The 17,725-nt window shown below is 43.8% G+C and overlaps 2 protein-coding genes across 4 annotated transcripts in view; both read left to right on the forward strand.

The window, feature by feature from the left end:
* The window catches only part of LOC142951627 (helicase ARIP4-like), a 50,949-nt gene extending 45,781 nt beyond the window's left edge, over nucleotides 1–5,168 (forward strand). For all 3 annotated transcript variants that reach the window (XM_076093296.1, XM_076093304.1, XM_076093313.1), the window contains 5 exons: nucleotides 175–371; nucleotides 485–684; nucleotides 864–953; nucleotides 1,137–1,232; nucleotides 1,394–5,168. In XM_076093296.1, coding sequence (XP_075949411.1) covers nucleotides 175–371; nucleotides 485–684; nucleotides 864–953; nucleotides 1,137–1,232; nucleotides 1,394–2,475 — 1,665 coding nt within the window. In that variant the 3' untranslated portion in view covers nucleotides 2,476–5,168. The remainder of the gene's footprint in view (nucleotides 1–174; nucleotides 372–484; nucleotides 685–863; nucleotides 954–1,136; nucleotides 1,233–1,393) is intronic.
* A 2,291-nt stretch (nucleotides 5,169–7,459) lies between these two features.
* On the forward strand, nucleotides 7,460–16,608 carry tmem115 (transmembrane protein 115). Its single transcript, XM_076093325.1, has 3 exons — nucleotides 7,460–8,809; nucleotides 9,876–10,240; nucleotides 12,158–16,608. The coding sequence occupies exons 1-3, from the start codon at nucleotides 8,318–8,320 to the stop codon at nucleotides 12,438–12,440; spliced, it is 1,140 nt and encodes a 379-aa protein (XP_075949440.1). The 5' UTR covers nucleotides 7,460–8,317; the 3' UTR covers nucleotides 12,441–16,608.
* Nucleotides 16,609–17,725: the final 1,117 nt, after the last annotated feature.

Consider the following 17,725-nt stretch of genomic DNA (forward strand, 5'->3'; position numbering starts at 1 on the left):
TTTAATTATCCATATGAATCTATTTCAACTTATCACTTGTATTCACTTAAATGTTAACATTCTAAATGTATTTGACACGTGAAGGCTTCCTCGTTGTGCCCCTCTGCTTCTTTCAAAGTGAAAAAGAATGAACAATCTTGAATCTGACATTTTCTTTTTCATTCTCCCTTCCAGCAACCGTTCCCCCACGAGTCCCTGCTGATAGACCGCAGGGAGCTGAAGCTGACCAAAGCGGAGAAGAAAGCAGCAAAGAAAGGTTACGAAGAGGAGAAGAGGGCGTCTGTGCCCTACACCCGCCCGTCCTACGCTCACTACTACCCTGCCAGTGACCAGAGCCTCACGAACATCCCCGCCTTCAGTCAGAGAAACTGGTTAGTGACTCACAGCTGCAACTCAAACAAAAAAAAAGATACTTCAAAGTTTTCATCGTCAACATCTGAACATGAGAACACGAGGCATGAACTGATAGAAACTCTCTACTCAGGCGTCCACCTCCTCGTTCCGAAGAGAAACCAGTCGCCAGTGTCCGGCCGGTCCAGTCAACTCCAGTTCCCATGATGCCCCGGCAGGCGTCTGTAGGCTCTGCTCCAAGCAACGACTCGTCGGAATCCAGCATCGGAGGCTTTCCTGTCAACTGCCTGGAAAAAGCCGGAGTGTTTGTCCAGAAGATCGTTACCACTTCTGGTAGGCCAACTGTACATGTGCCGGATATTATTTTTACTTGTTTGGTCTTCATCGCTTTAGTATTTTAGATTTAATCTTCATTCTTTTTTTCCAAGGATTCATTCGTCATGATATTAGCTGAGGAATAATCGCCGTGTCTTTCGACTCTTAGTAAATGTGTCTTCTTTGGTCTCTTTCAGACATAGTGATTCCAGGCACCAACAGCTCAACCGATGTCCAGGCCAGGATCATTGCTGGAGAGAGCATCCACATCATCAGGGGCACCAAAGGTACAATAACGCTCGACTAAACTCATTGATACTTAACTGAATATCATGAGTTGTAGCCATATATAAAATCACAATGCTGTAAAAGCATCTTCTCTGAGATCCATCTAAGCTTCATTTAATGAAGCAGGTCAGGGTAAGCTTTCACTGGGTGCTGATCATTTCTCTCACCTTTGTCTGTTTTAGGGACTTACATCAGGTCGTCTGATGGTCGAATCTTTGCCATCAGAGCAGCTAATAAGGCCAAGACGGCAGAGGAGAGTACTAAAGCACCACCCAAAGGTAGGACTGACTGCCAGGTTTTTTTAGACAAGCAGAGATGTAAAAAGATGAGGCACAAAACATTATTGACATTATGATATTATTTAAGCCGACCCAGCTCATTTAACGGGTTTAAATCTTTATCAGAAGGTAATATCCAACCCCTGGTTTCTTCTTCTCAGACTCTCAGGCCCTACCAGAGGAAGCGTCAACCAATGGCAGCAACGGTTGCCTGTCACCTGACAGGAAGCAGCAGCCCCGCCCTCTTTCACCTGACAGCCCGGAGATCATCAGCGAGTTGCAGCGCTACACGGGTGGCTCAGGAGCTGGCACCGCCTTAGGCTCCGGAGCTCCGCCAGAGAGGGCGGCAGAGGGCGACACGAACAAGCTGCCTTCAGCCAAACTGGCCCCGGCCAATGGCAGCAACGGGAGCGGTTTTGCTCCTGGAAATCCGAGCCACCATGATGCCTCTGTGACTAATGTGATCCAGCCCACTGTAGCTCAAGACCTGAGAACAGGCTCCAAGCGCAAAGCCTCCACCCTGTCCCTGGAGGAGCGGCCCAGTAAGCAGCCCTCTGCAGGCCAACACTCCTCAGCCCCTCTGGCCACACAGGGCTTCCCCTACACCGGGGGCTACGGCCTCCCTCCTCTGGGCCTTAACCCCGCCATGTTGGGTGGGTCACTGGGGCACCCGCTCTACATGGGGGCAGGCTCGCCTTACTTCCAGCCCCCTCAAACTCAACTGAGGGACCCCGGTTACATGTACCCAGAACTTTTCGGCTTTGGCGGAGCCAGCGCAGTCCCCACCTCTTCTTCCTCCTCCTCCACGACAACCACTGCGACTGCCGTCTCATCTTCCTCCTCATCTTCCTCCTCATCTTCGGCGACGGTCAAAGCTGCCAGTTCAGTCCCAGGAGCCCTGCCGCCGTTCATGCTGAGCCCCAGCATGGTGGGCATGGCCGGGATGCTGCTGCCAGGCTTCCCTCTCTCTTACAGCCAGTCTCTGGCCAGCCTGTACACGGGGTCGATGCTCCCCGGTGGGCTGCCGGGTCCGGCCGCCACCCCTGGTCCAGCCGGAGCCAGCTTCCTCTCCCAGTACTCTCCCACTGCTGCCTCCAGTTCCTCCTCATCTTCTCCTTCCTCCTTCTCCCCTTCAGCACGGTTCGAGGGCCACCGGGGCCCAGTGCTGATGAACGGCAGGAACGGCAGCAGCGCCAGCAGCTCGGATGATGACGACGATGTAATTGAGGTGGGGGGACAGTGACAGACGAATGACGCGGTGATCTGAGCAAGCTTGATTCAATTTACAAACCATCAAAATGGGATGACATCCTGTTTGCCGGGAGGCAGGCTTCGAATGGCCTGCCCCGAGGCCATGAGGGAAACGGACAAAAACAATGAAAGACAATTGTCACTGAAGTGTTTCCTCTACTTGCCTTGGAGAAACAGTCAGAATGGGGATGAAGACAGACTGGACACAGCGACAAATCTTAATGATGGGTATCAGAAGATGAAACCTGAGGAAGAACAAAGAAAATAAAAATCCGAAGACTTTGGGCTTCCAAGTTACTGTCCAATACTTAGAACTGCTGAGCTCGGGCCTGCGGTGACCTCAAATGGTCACTAGTTGTAGTGTTGACGTTAGAGACTCTAGTTCTGCAGCTTTGCTAAATGTGGACTCTTCGCTTTTTTCAGCTAATAAAAAGATGACGTAGGGCGGAGTTGCTTATAAAAATTGAGTTAGCTGGTGGTAACATTTGTTAAATATCAGTAAGTGAAATGGTATTGTTTGTCAGTTGTCGAATATTGCAACTGACTACTTCTTCAAATGGTAAAAAGATCAAACAGAACTTTTAAAAAGCATTTTGATTGAACTTAATAATTCACTGCCAGGACAGGGGTATTGTATGTTTCTGTTCTTAAAGAAAAGGAAAAAGAAGAAGCGGGATCATCTTAAATAGTAGAAGAGGCGGTTGAGGCTTGTTGAGGATGAAGTTAAAGACAACTACTGAAATCTTGAAGTTCTAATGAAATTGCCTAATCAAATGCCTTTACACCAGGCCTTTTTCAAAAGACTCCTTCTATTTAGGCATCAGACGTGGGAAAATCAGATTGTTCTTTTCTGTATTTTATATTTACTTTTCAAAGAAAACTCATTGCCTAAAAACAGCCAGGTGAAAATGAAAAAAAACTGTAACTCGTAGCGGAGGAACAACCAACAGAAAATGCCTTTTTGCCTCCATCTTTCTGAATGTTAACTGTGAGAGAGGGGAGGTGAAGAGAGAGACGGGCGGTCACTGCGGCTCTCTGCATCTCACCCACAGTCTTACTGTAGCCTAGCGAACAGCGATGCAAAACACTCACTCAAGCCTATATACTGTTTGTGTTCGTACAACCCCTGAGGAAGTACTCTTGGTTCTGGTTACGCTTGTGTCGTTCCTGTGTCCGTATCTGTGTGTCGTGTTCTTAAGGGTTACAAAAGGAATCGTTCAGAAATATATATATATATATTTAAACTCCTGTTGCTCGGTTTGGTTACTTGTTCTGACGACGACACGGATTCCACCTCTGCTGTGTTGTTTTTATTTCCCTCTCTCTCTCCGTCTCATCTCATTTTGTGAACAGAGGTCATTGTGTTTATTTTCTTGTGTTGTTTTTTGGAGAGAGACGAGGTAGCTTTGCCAAAAGTGAGAAATGCACGAGCGCATCGGAGACCGACATCGAAGAGGATCGCGTCTTAACCACAAACCATCGTTCTGCTGTTCCAATTGATCCCCTCTGATCACACAAACCGATCGACGATGGTTCTGCACTGTTCTCGTGTGGAAGATCTTCTCCTCCAAAATGGCTGCAGAAAGAGCTTTAAAAACCAGCTCTTCGGCTGAAAAAGAAAACTCTGAACACCGTCACGTAAAGACCGATCATTTCCTGCTCTCTTTTCCATGTCCTTTTTAGTTTATTTATGTAAAAAATGTAGTTCTCTTCTTTTTACAACATTTTGAATTTACCAAATGTATTTATTTACGACGGTGTATATTTATTCATTTTTATTTTTGTACAATGTTTTTCTCTATCTTGTTTATTCGTTTTATTGTCATATTACTGTCGTTACTACAGATGGAAATCCCTTCGGTTTCCTGTGGTTTTTATTCTATTTTATTTTTGACGTGACTATCTTGTGAGTATGACCCAGCACATGTGGACTTGCATGTTGACCAACCAATAAGTGCGTTACTGTGCCCATTAAAAGCCAGGGTAGCATCTGTAAGAAGGGTCGATTAATTATCATATCCCATTTGTGATTACGTCTGATCAGCTCTCGATTATGAGAAACCTAAAAAACTAAAGAAAGGACATCAGGGATACATTGATATTAACGTGATACTGAGCTGTGAGCTTTAAACCTTTTTCATCTGTATGAGCTCTGATTCCTTCTTTGGAATAACCTGCCTGTTCACACGTTTGTTCACAATTGGGAAGAAAATCTAAAGTATGTAATAAGATGAGCCATTTTTGTGCATGTAAACGAAGCTCATTCACAAGTAAAGGGGTCGGAAACTGAAGCAGTCCAACCACTCGTCGTCCGAGAAGAAAGAAAATACTGATATCCAGTGTTTCTCTGTCTTTATTTTCTGTGGTTCACGACCATATCTCCAGAAATGTCCGTGTGTGTCGATGGCAAACAAGCGAGTTTCCTCAGTGTTCAACTGTTTGGTTGTCAGCTCTGCATTCGACTGACTGCTCTTTTATTTCACAGCTTTCTACTTGAATTTACATATTTATTTATACAAATCGATTTGGTCGGATGAGTCGAGCCAACTGTTTGAATTCCATTTTTCGCCGAGGAGTAGATTAAAGCTGCTGTCTTTGAGGATTGAGGATACGACCGTGGATTACTTTTAGATCCTTTTTTTGCTTTTTGAAGTTTGTAAATAAAAAAAAACATGTTCTAAATTATACTTTTCCTAATTTCTTTGCAACAATAGTAGTAACATGATGTAGTGCCTACCACCCCTTTGTGTCTCTCTCACACACACAGCAACCGAGCTCATGTAACGCTGACAACAATGAACCACTTTTACAGTCACACGACAAGAGTTTAATTTGCTCTCAACTAAAACCCAATGATGTATAAACAATGGCATATTTATGCAATCTTAACACTAATCTACAGCGTCTTGTTTTTGTCTTGAAGTATAAAAAACAACGTATCGTGCCTACCTTGTCAATTAATACAGATGCAATCTGATCCAAGAGTCAGACTTCCAGTAAATGGAGAATACAGGACATTTAAGAGAGAACATGTACTCAAAAGCCTGGAAAACACCTCCAGAAAACAGCTGTACTGTTTGTCTGATGTATCGTTATAGTACTTGGTGTCTTTTTCTCTGTCCTTTGCATTAATATTCTAACACCCATAATATAAAAGTCAGAATCTGGGATTCGCTCCAGACAGTGCTTTATTCTGTTTTTAAGACAACACACTGAAAATATTACTTAAAATACTAAAGTGTTTTACATGACAACCTAATATTACATTGTTTAAATAATGTTTGACATTTTTTATTCCTTTGAAAAAGAGAAGAATGTGGACACTAAATGAGCCAAAACGATAAAGGCCAATTTACTGTTTGAAATGTACAATAAATACTCTTTCAATATGATAGGAATAAAGTTAAATACATGGCCCTTTTTAAAGACAAGCTGGTAATCCATACAGGTGAAAGCAATTACTAAATGAATCGCCAACATTTTTAAGAACTTCCTTGTTGCCTTCTGTCTTATTTATTTGCACCCATATAGATGTCAGTACATTCACTGTCATTGCTTTTGCAGTATATTTGATTATCTTCTCGTAATGTAGTAAAATCAATGGAATGTCACATTGAGGGTGAAATCTGGGATTAAATTGTACCGACCCACTTTCCACATCTTACTTTAATAAATGGTCACTCACATAGTGGAGTTTCTGTGTGTGAGACCTCCATATACAAGTTTATTTATATAAAATTTGGATCGAATTGGGCATGAAACCAACAACCATTGTAAAAAAAATACCCAAAATTCACCAGCCTTTATTTTGCAGGTTACTTGAATTTATGGCGGTTTTGGTGGCATCATATACCCCCCACCAAGAGGATAAAACAGGTTAATGTATTGGACGCGTCGGCCTCCATTTCCAGAGAGAGATGTGAAATGTCTGAATGATAACAAGGAGTATCTTGTTTCATTTGATTAATGTCCCACAGACGGTGATGGCTTTGCAGAGACAAATGGCTGAATGTCACCAGCTCACCAGCTAATCTGCATGGTTATTAAAACCTGTTCTGGTTTTATGGATCTCATTTGATCCACAACTATAATGTTCCAATTTACTATCCACAATGACTCACACCCACGATCGCCTAGAACTAAGATTTGAATACAAAATTGTGCTTCCTAATAAAATATATAAGCCAGAGTATACTTAGCGTTATCAGCCACAGACGGACGTAAATCAGTCGTCAGCTGGTGGTAGTATCTCTACATTTGCACATTCATTTTTAGAGTAGGTCTCTAAGTTATGAGTAAAGATATTGTATTTGAGTGCCTAAATTTGGGAAGTGCATAGCATGTACCATGAAGAACAATAAATATCATATCTTGGGTTTTTTTCTGTTTATATTCAGTGATACTTGTGATCTTTATCTTTGTGTTTCTGTAAACTCTGAGTGACGGTTGCTGTTCAGTCTGTGTCCTTGTCCCATGTTTTCTTGTTACAACATTTGTATGTGATTTGCCTTTTTTGTAAATGTGATGCAAGTTCCAATTGTTCAACATAAAATGAATGTGTCTGCGTTGTTTTGTGTCTTTTTCATTACGTTGTTATCAGAGTATAATTTGCCTCAGGAGAAACAAAAGGAACCACTTGTTTGGAGATGAAATGTGCAAATTACCCATTTTTAGTGAACAATACTATCAAACTAAAGTAAAAGAAACGTGTGACCTAATATCCCTTATAAATAATACACAGTGTAGAACAAGGTAATTTACGAAATAACTAACCACCAAAGATGTACATCATCCAACTATGTATTTAACTATATATATATATATATATATATATATATATATATATATATATATATATATATATATATATATATATATATATATATATATTGAGTCGCGTCATTCGTTAAAAAACTCGGTTTCCCAGACTGCTCTGGTGTTGAAACGTCACGTGACTTGACGTGTGTTCACCGATTGTTGATGACGATGGCAGACAGCGCAGGTCAGTAGCTCAGTGGTGTTCCTGGGAGGAGGAGGAGTGCCTGCTAAGATACAAAAAACAACATTTTCTCCGGCGACCTGCTCTCAAAACACGGAAGAACTACCCAGTAAACGGATGAAGCTCCGGTAGTGTGACGAACCTGTGAGCTATACGCGAATTGGCTCCGGTTCAGAAACGTCCCTAACATTGTTTTTAAGGCCTGTTGCTAGCTAATGGGGATCCGCGGGCTAACCCGAGAGACACCGGGCCGAGAGAGCGCAGGGGACCGGGACACGAGCTCCATGGGCTGGGTTTAATCCACCAGGTTTTATCAAAACGAACACGTAACCTCTCCTGCTCCACGGGGGCGGTTATAAACCAGCGTAACTCGAGGCGCTCCCAGTTTGACACCTAGCTAATATTAGCTACCTTGTGTTTACAAGCTAACTCCAGACCCTCACAAGAAGTTGGTACTTGGAAGCATATTGTTCAGTTACCTGCTCGCTGGTGGTGACTTGAAACCTTGTTCTACTTGTGTCTACGCGGACTGAAGGTCGGCAGCCAGGGAGCGAGATCAAAAGTTCTCCCAGCTAAAGGTTATCACGGCTTCAAGCTTCAACGTGTGTCACCTTATCTGAATAGAAGGAACAGACCTCGCCGTGTTGATTACCGAAGCTACCTTTAACCCGTTCGAACGACGGTGTCCCGGATGAAGGCTCACAGAAAAGTGTGGAATCTACTGCTGTCAGGACTTACAGGTGTCACCTGTTCTTCTTGGCATTGTTAGTCTCGCACATCCAAACATCTGCTGTTTCTGCTTTCTCGAGCCGATCTGCTCAGGAAACAGACCACAATGAATCGTTACCTGCCGGTGGCGCGGCAGCACTTTCTGGCCGCCCTCGCCAGCACCAGTGTGGTGGTGAAAAGTATAAGTGCCGTGGTGGTCCTCCTCTATCTGCTGTCATGGGTCGTCGACACTCCGTACACGCTGGGGGTGACCCCGGGCTACCTCTTTCCACCCAACTTCTGGGTGTGGACGCTGGTGACCCACGGTGTGGTGGAGCAACACGTGTGGGGTGTGGCGGCGAACTTGGGGACGGTCATGGCCTGTGGCCGTCTGCTGGAGCCTCTGTGGGGCGCTCTGGAGCTCCTGATCTTTTTCGCGGTGGTGAACATCTCTGCGGGCCTACTGGCGGGCCTCTCCTACCTGCTCACCTACGTCTCCACCTTTGACCTGGACTACCTGTTTGCGGTGCGCGTCTACGGAGCGGCCGGGTTCGTGGGAGGTGTCCTGGTGGCGCTGAAGCAGACCATGGGGGACACCACGGTGCTCAGGGTGCCACAGGTGAGGCTAACGTGTACCACAAGTCATTTCTGCTCTGCATGGATGCTGATTGGCTGCGAATAACACCAGACCAGTGAGGAGTTGCGAATGTGAACAGCACTGGAAACCTAACCAGTAGTCATGGAGGTGTGTCCATAAACCAGCCTGTCAGATTATGGCCATCGCACATCAAGGACACACCTTGTCAGATTCACTAAATTGCATGAAATGTGCTTTTATTTGTTTTTAGTTTATATTAACATATGATTTCAAGAATATTGGAGTTTAAAGAATAGCTTTTAAAAATAAGGACAATAGAGTGAAATGTGTAAATATACACACTTACTGACAGCATACTCACTCGCTTGTTTTTGGATTTGGATAAATACAGTTTTATTTGTGCTGGAAGTCCTCGTGTGGTGAAGCCCATGATGTTTGTTCATGATGTTTGTTTCTTTCTGCTGTTCAGGAGTTGCAGTCACCCTTGAGGCTGTAGCTTTTGGTTTTGCATGAAAGCATCTAGTTATGTGTCTTTAAGCTCCTTACTAACACTTTGGTGAAAAACACCTAACAGGACACTGGAAACTACAGCCGTTAAAACAACAAGCTAATTTATATCTACTGCAGGACTTTAAAGTGTACGTTTCTTTATTTACAATGTGCCTTTTCAGTGGGATGACTTCCCAGATTCTTGAGTTGTGATTTTATGCTTGGGGAGGCATAGCGGGGTTTTTGCTGAGGCACACATTAGCTATACATTCCTAATGTGTATCTGTGAAACTACCAGACTGCTTTTTGTGCTTGTTGTGAGTTTGGATAAAACTGGGATCCTTAACTCTAATCCTCCTCATCTCAGCTGAGCAGGTCAGGAAATGTACTCCATCAAAACTCTGGTAATGTTAACTATGACTCCCGCCCTCCACCCTGACATGCAACCAGCTATTGTTTGCCGGTCCAATTCCTGAATCTGGCTGACTTGAGTGAATTGTGGGAACAGGCAGCTACTGTGATCTGTACACTAAATGGTAGCCGTCCCTGATTACTCTGGTTCCCTGGAACTGAAAGCTGTCTCTCCCTCCCATCGTAGGTGAGACTGAAAGCAGCACCGGCTCTGGTCCTCCTCCTCCTGGCCTTGCTGCGCCTGTCCGGGCTGCTCGACAGCTGCGCTGACCTGGCTGCGTACAGCTATGGCGCCCTGTCCGGCTGGGTCTACCTGCGCTTCTACCAGAGGCACAGCCGGGGCCGCGGGGACATGTCGGACCATTTTGCCTTCGCCAGTTTCTTCCCCGAGGCGCTGCAGCCGGCCGTGGGGCTGCTGGCGGGGCTGGTCCACGCCGCCCTCGTGAAGGTGAAGGTGTGCAGGAAGATGGTGAAGAGGTACGATGTCGGGGCTCCCTCCTCCATCACCATCAGCCTGCCAGGGACCGACCCACAAGATGCAGAGAGGAGGAGGTGAGTCAGAGCTAAAAAAACAAAACACAAAATCTGCAAGAAAACTCGTTAACAAAGGACCAGTTCTGTTCCACCCTCGACTCCGCCACGAGATGAAAAAACTCATGTTTTTATGTTAGAATAAACAAGTGGACACAATTGCCCATTGTAAAATGTTACAATTTAATTCCGATTGGCATCAAAAAAGTTTTCCAATACAATCATTGAGCATTAATACAAAATATTGTTGTTTATAAGTTTATTCTTGACTTTGGGAGTCTCGCCATAAGATCCATCTACTTTCTGTGATATCACAAAATGTTCGGCAGCAAAATAATGTTCAATTATATGAAACCATTGTCATTACAAACCCATAGAATGTCCAGAATGCATGCAAGTATCTATGAGTGAAATTAATACTTTACACACACCCATATGTTAAAATCAATACTCCAGTCAGACACGAGCAACAGAAACGATGTCGTTTTATTTACTCAGTGAGGGGTTGCTGAGCCTCTCTGCTCTTTTTCAGTAACACTTGTCAAACCGTTCACTCATGACTCTGCTCTACAGCGCTCTCAAGCTGTCAGAGGTTTGTTTTACTTCCTGCTCCATTGTCTAGTAGACACACTCTCAAGCTGTCATACAGATCCAGAGACACACACACACAGGCCTGGGCTAACATAAACAGTCGCACATGTTAAGCAACGTCCCAGTTAGCGAACAAGTATTATTACATTTTTATCCAGAAACTGGTTGAACTTGATTATGTTTGTCTGCATCGCTACTCACTGAATGAAGTTAAGGCCTCTCTGTCAATGTGAATGTGAATTTAACCTCACGTGATGATTTAAATAGTAATTGATACTTCTCCCGTATAAATGAGATTTAATTTCATTCATTCCAAAAATGACGACATTCATTTGAAAGGTTGCCTGTATTAAATGACGTATGGGGGGAAAGTGTGTTATTTCCCTGTTTGTGATTTTCTCTTAGTCATCGTAGTTACGTGTTCAGTCCTTGTGAACATTGTCATTGTCTGCATGCTTCAGCTCTGCTGCCGCATGTTTCAGAGCCGTGTAATCAGTTTGTTCTTCTTCAATTGAAAAACAAGAGACAGTTTAAGATAGGGTTTGTAATCTTGACAAACTAGCAAGAGTACACTACATTTCTTTAAATTATCCATCTGAAAAAAAATCCCAGCTCAGTGTTACCAACTCAAGTAGCTAGCAGCAGAAGTTGCTAAATCTAGCAAGAAAGTTGCCAAGTTGGCAACACAGACTTCAGGCCTCCCTCCAAAGCCACTCCCCCAAAACTAGCATGATGAATGTAAACAATGAACATGGCTGTTCTCACAGCTCTCAAGCTAGCAGCTTGTGGAAGACTCTGGTCATGAGCAATGAGTGCACAGGCAGAGTATGCGCAGGCAGACAGACAGACATTACGTTTGGCCCAAAGAAAATGATTGGTCGGGCTAATTACAGTCTCGTGACCAGCCGCAGGCAGCAATTATTATTATTTGTATTCATTGATTGCTGTCAGGATATAATGAGTACCAACCCTGCCTTAAACAAAGTCAGGAAATGTGCTGGTATGGTTACACTGGTTCTACATCTGTTGTAGTATAATCTATAGAGGCGCCCTTAACCAAAGCACTGAACCCTCAGAACTGCTCCAGTGGTGCTGTACTTTTGCTACCCTGTGCTCTGCACGTGTAAGGACGTTATGTTTTGTTTAGCTGATGAGGGGTTACTCACTTTAGTTGTCTCGACAGAAGTTCTCTTGTCTTTTTGTACTTGTTTCATACAGATATTGAAGCACAGCGATGCTTTTGAAGCATTAGATTACATCGCGTTTAAACAATCAAACAGGCCTCCCTTGTTGTGCAGCTGTACATCCTTCTGGGATAAATGATCCACATTTCTCTCTTCCTTTCAGACAACTGGCCCTCAAGGCTCTGAACGAGCGTCTAAAGCGCGTGGATGACCAGTCGGCCTGGCCCAGCATGGACGACGAGGAGGACGAAGACGAGGACGAGGTCAGAACCGACACACATCTGCTCCTCCCCTCCTCCATGCCGAGACCAGCGGGGGGGCCCGTCGGCGCCTCTCTCTCCTCCACCTCCTCGATGTCGCAGAGCAGCGGAGGGCCGTCCGCAGGCGGAGCGCAACACCCGGAGTCCAGCATCATCAGCTTCGAGGACGCCCCTTCTAGATCGTAACAAATGGAACACACGTGTACAGAAACGCTCCGCTGGGTGTCACTGGCAGGTCTACTGGTGTATTCAGCGTCCCTGACTAGTGTACAAATATGCTCAGTGAGTAGGCATATGCTCGACATCGCACACGGCAACACAAACGACATGTTTGACCAGTTCTCACACACACGACTGTGCCCTCACAAGCACTCTGTCAATGTCATCACGGAGGCCAAAGGGGCGGTAAGTGTACAGCGCTCTCAGTTGGTTATAAACGCTCGGTGTAGTTGGGCGAACTGGACACTCGATTCTTCTCCTTCTTACTGCATACGACCGACCGACCGACCCACAAATCAACCAGAAATTCTGTCTTGCCCGGACATGCCTCGGTCCACTGCTTCATGTGTCTCTTGCTTTCTAAATAAATAACAAAATGGGTGTACAATAGTCTTTTTTGGAGCAGCCATAGTTGTTCTGCCACGAGAAGGCCGTCGGTGACGGAGACTCGCGCTGAGTTCTTGATGAAAAAGGCCGACTCTGTGCGCACCGGTTTGATCGGCGCTGAAAACGCGTCTGAAAGTGACATTTGCTTTTAGTTCTTGATATTTAACCAGGTGTGTACGGGAGGAAGTATGAACACTGCAGAAGGAAAGAAGCTGCTGCGGGTCTGTCCTGCTGATTAACTGTGATACAAAACTTCAAGATTTGAAGAGGTTGCCCGATGAAGAGAATGTTACCGGACTATTTTCATTTGCCGCCTGGTGTCTCTGGAGAGAAACGAACCGTGTCCCCACTTTTTGAAAATCCCCCATTTGTCTTTCGATGGAGAACAATTCTGTATTTCTTTTTTTTGTCTTCTTCTGGGTCTGTTCATGACTTAACAAAATCCAAAAAAACACACCTTTTTGTTTCTGTGCACGTTAACAGCGTTCCTGCACACAGATTTGTGGATGATGCTTCTTGTTCTACGAGTTATAATGACTCTGTTATATTTTTTACTGTTAATATTAAGCCTACTCCAGGAGCGTCATCCTGTACCGTTTTACACTTTGGCTCTGAAATGATACACAAATCAGGAAGAGCTGTTTAATTATCTGGGTGCATGTGACGCAGAGAAGTCACCGTCATGGCTGTTAGTCATTCGGCACCATTACAAATACAGAGAAAGGTAGAGAATAGGCGCTACGTTTCCAGTTGCAGAGTCATCTTTGTATCCGTGCTCTGTCAAAGTCTGCTCTGATTTGTTGCATCTCAGACTCGTGAGGATAAATAACTGGACAGTGGACGCCTGCATTGATCAGTAATCGGCCTGTAAAATGTTTCCCAGTCACATCCTTTGCACTTCGTAACATCTTTAATTTCTTCACTCCCGATGCCAAGTAGCACCAGCGTGAATCATTCTCTCTGAAGGTTGATCGGCAGCTAAATTGTTTCAAAAAGCTCCATAAATTCTACCAGTGATTCGTTTATTTTGCATCCAGTCGGATGTCGCAGTCTATTATGGTAATAAATCAAATCATTAAATTCCCACCTGTCCTCGTTGATTCAAGTCAGCCAATGCGTGATGTCAGACGTCGCAGTGACAGCGGCGACAAATTGATAAATGATTTTTTTTTTTTAAACTTGTGATCTTCAGGTTGAAAACGTTTCCAAATTACAGGAGAATTTCCAAATAGTTCACTTCTGCTGCACATATTTAAAGAGGAGCGTACAGCTGATGACGAGATGCTCACTGGTCTTCCCGGGACAACAGGCCCAGTGGATTATGCTGCAGGCTGTTTGTGCTCCGACAGCTGCTGTGTGTTTGTAGGTCGGCAATGCTTTTATTTCACAAACCATCTTGGGGAAAAAAAAAAAAAAAAAGAAGCTGATTGATTGGCTGTCGTTTTGGGGTTTCTTAGTCATTTCCTCAGCAGGTTCCTTCAGATACATTGAAAAAAAAAAGAGGTTAAAATCTAGAAATTACACAAAATGTTTGAATTATTGTTGGATGTTTAATTAAAATATAAAGTCATTCTGTTTTTTTCATATTTAATATTCTGATATTTGTTGTGTGAAGAAAAACCTTGCAGTTATTTGTCCCTGACTGAATTGACCTTAAATTTAAATCTAATCAAATGTAACAAAGGACAGTTAATTCTGCCATCTGTCGCCCACCATCATTAACCAGCAGGAGAAACCTCTCAGAAGTAGAGCTCTGTGGTTATTCAATGTGTGCACAAAGACCCAAGTATGTTTACAGTTTATCAACAACCATATTTAATATCCCAGAAACGCTATGCAATTATTGCATACACACATATGTTACATGTGTGGGAAATGGCGGAGTACGTCAAATGGAGAGAGAGACTTATGAAAGTCCTGATTCCTGATCAGCTCGCGGTTTCTTTCTCTCTGAAACCTTTCAGCCCACAGGCTGCGTCCTAATGCTGGACTGCAGCTCTGGCTGACACATTTGATAATGTAGTTTTAGAGGATATGCTGCCGTGTGACTCGACGTGTTGAGCTGTGAAAGGAGCGATGATGTCACCAGGTCGGTAACGAATGCTCCTGGGAAACATTAGCGGTCTGATATTCAAACTGGCAATGGCTTTAGTTTTGTCCCTGTTGATTTCCAGCCCACAGTTATGTGTTCCTTAAAATATTATGTCCGGCAAATTCAGATTCAATATGTTTAATAAGTCACTTTTCACCAGACGGAAATGTTTCATGTATAGGAAGTGATGAGCCATATTAGAGTGATGGAGTTCTGTGTGTTCTGTCCTGTGTTTCTCTTCCTCATTTCACTCTGCTCTTATTTTTTTTTTTTTTTTGACTAGAAGATGTTTGCGTTGGATGAGCGGGGCCGTTCTTCTAGTGGAATACGTCAAATCCAGCTTCAAATATCTGAAATCTCAAACCGCCGTCTACCTTTTTAAAAGCGTTCACGGGAGCAGTGGAGGAAAAAGTGTCGAAACAAACCAGCACATCCAGTAATTACAGATGGAGCAATCTGCGTCATCTTCATACCGTTTTAGTTGCGAGTTACTCTTCCCTCAGCTGCTGACACGCTTGCATCAGTGCAGAGAACAACACACTCTAGCATGTGCAATTTGATCAGCGGGAGCTCGTAGGAATGTAGTAGTTGTGAGTCTGAGGTTGCAGATTGAGTCTGGCCAAACCTTTCCCTCTCCATCCCTGTTCCCTCGGTTTTGTTTTCTCCTGTATTTATATTTGTTCTGACTTCAAACATCCTGACGGAGAAGAAAGGGATGAGATCACGCACCGTCGGTGTGAATAATACCAAATAACAGTTGGTGTTGACTAGGAGAGCTAAAGGCGAGGATAATAAGTGGATCACTGGGTTCGTCAGTGGACGAGCTCTTGATTACAATATGGCTCCATACGCAGTTCATAAGTGTGTCGTCCTGTACACTAATATCTTGTCACACCACAGGCAGGTTTCACTACTTTAACCCTCAGCGGGTGCTTTCTACCCAAATACTTAGATTCTTTCTGTTTGGTTTCCTGTCGAAGTGGCCGATGGATGTCCAGTTTCTCTGACCAGACTGTGTAAACTGGAATTATTGGAATTTTAATGTAATTGGGAGAAAGAAGGTCTCTCTGACCATTTAAAATGTTAAAGTTGATTATTTGCCAGTCCTCATTTGCAGGTATAAATAGATTACCAGCAATAATGGGAACGCTTTGTAGAAATGAGTAACGTGACGGCATCAAAGTCTGCGATGGTTTGGTTTGATGATGAGCTGAAGTATGCTCACGTGTTCTAGGAGCTTGACATTTTTCAGCCAGGCAGGCAACACATTTCATGAAAATCTGTTTGTTTGGTAGAGTAGTTTATTTTGGGGTAACGCCTGTCTGGTCTCGGGCATGAAAGCGGTTTTCCTGCCCGACAATGATGGACACATTACAGATGAGACCGCTCTGTTTGTGTGTGTGTGTGTGTGTGCTGCTGGCAAAGGAGGTCATTCACGGCAATGGTTTCCTTTTTAAGAAAATAAATCATAATTTTCACTACTTTTCATTTTCCTTATCTGTCCCTACTTTTGCACCAACAGATGTTGTTCATACTAATGACCGTCTCTCTCTCTCTCTCTGCATTGTGGCAGTTGCACAGACTTTTCTGTTTTTAGTTTTCAGATATATTTCTTTATCTCTATATGAAATAAAAGACGATTGTATGAAATGAAAACGAGTGTTTCAGTCTTTGTTGCATCCCCGCCGTGGTATTTGCTGTCCTGCTGTGGGAGTGCATGTGTCTGCATTGGACAAGCAGAACTGCGGGCTTGCAGTCATGAGTATAAAGTATTAGTAATTCTGAACAACACTAAATTACCTTGAGATGAGATTGTTCTGTCAGCTACTGATCCGAAGGTCAAAAACGAACTTTCCATCGGAGTTTTTAAGCCAGCATGAACAACACGTCCCTAAAGTGTAAAATGTACATCTGAACATCTGCAGTGCAATGACAACCTGCTGAGGAAGGTCATCATGTGATGTGATCAAAAGCTTGTCAACTACTGTTTCCAGGTGAGAGTATCAGCAGTCGCCGACACTAACAAAGTGTCTTTGCACAACTGATTGACATGTTTTATGTATTAATATGCTGTTGAACATGTAACGTGCTTTGTTAGAAACTGCAGGCTTTTTGCCCTCCTCTCCACAACAGGCACCAGGTGGTGGTTCACTACACATAAATGGAGGCCAGGATGAGGACTTCCTCCTCTTTGTCTCCAAACACCTCCACCTGGATCGAGTGCTGTTTTCCATGCTTTAGAATTTCAATGTAAGTAACAATCTATTTCTACTATGGAGATTATGATGTATTTCATGATTAACGGATCATCTTTGATCTCATTTGTTTTGTAATATGAAGTACATGTTAAGCTAATATTTTTGTGCAAATATTTGGCATGATTTAAGGCCGACTTTATGATTTGAACTAGATGTTGTAATCTCTCTTTCTTTGTTTAGAACCGTGGCAATCAGAAGCAGTCGACTTCAAATAACTTCCTGGATTCTAAATAAATTGCTCGAGTGATTGAACCTCGTTTCCTGGTGGTTTGTGGCTCCAGTTAGAACATTACATCACTAACATGCTTTGCCCTCCGTTCCTCTGAATGTGTTTAGTTACCTAAGCTGTCCACCAGGTGGAGCAGTAAGTAGACTCCTGGCTCACAGGCAATTGCAATGAGAGAAACTTACAGCTTCAGTTTTTGGAAAAGCTGTAATTAGCTCAATTAACTCTAATTAGGGTAATAACACAATTGACTCTAACCTATCCTCTTCTATGTGGGGACATAACGGCA

The sequence above is a fragment of the Anarhichas minor genome, unplaced genomic scaffold, assembly GCF_050575085.1.
Source record: "Anarhichas minor isolate MPS153535 unplaced genomic scaffold, ASM5057508v1 ptg000003l, whole genome shotgun sequence".
NCBI classification, from domain to species: Eukaryota; Metazoa; Chordata; class Actinopteri; order Perciformes; family Anarhichadidae; genus Anarhichas; species Anarhichas minor.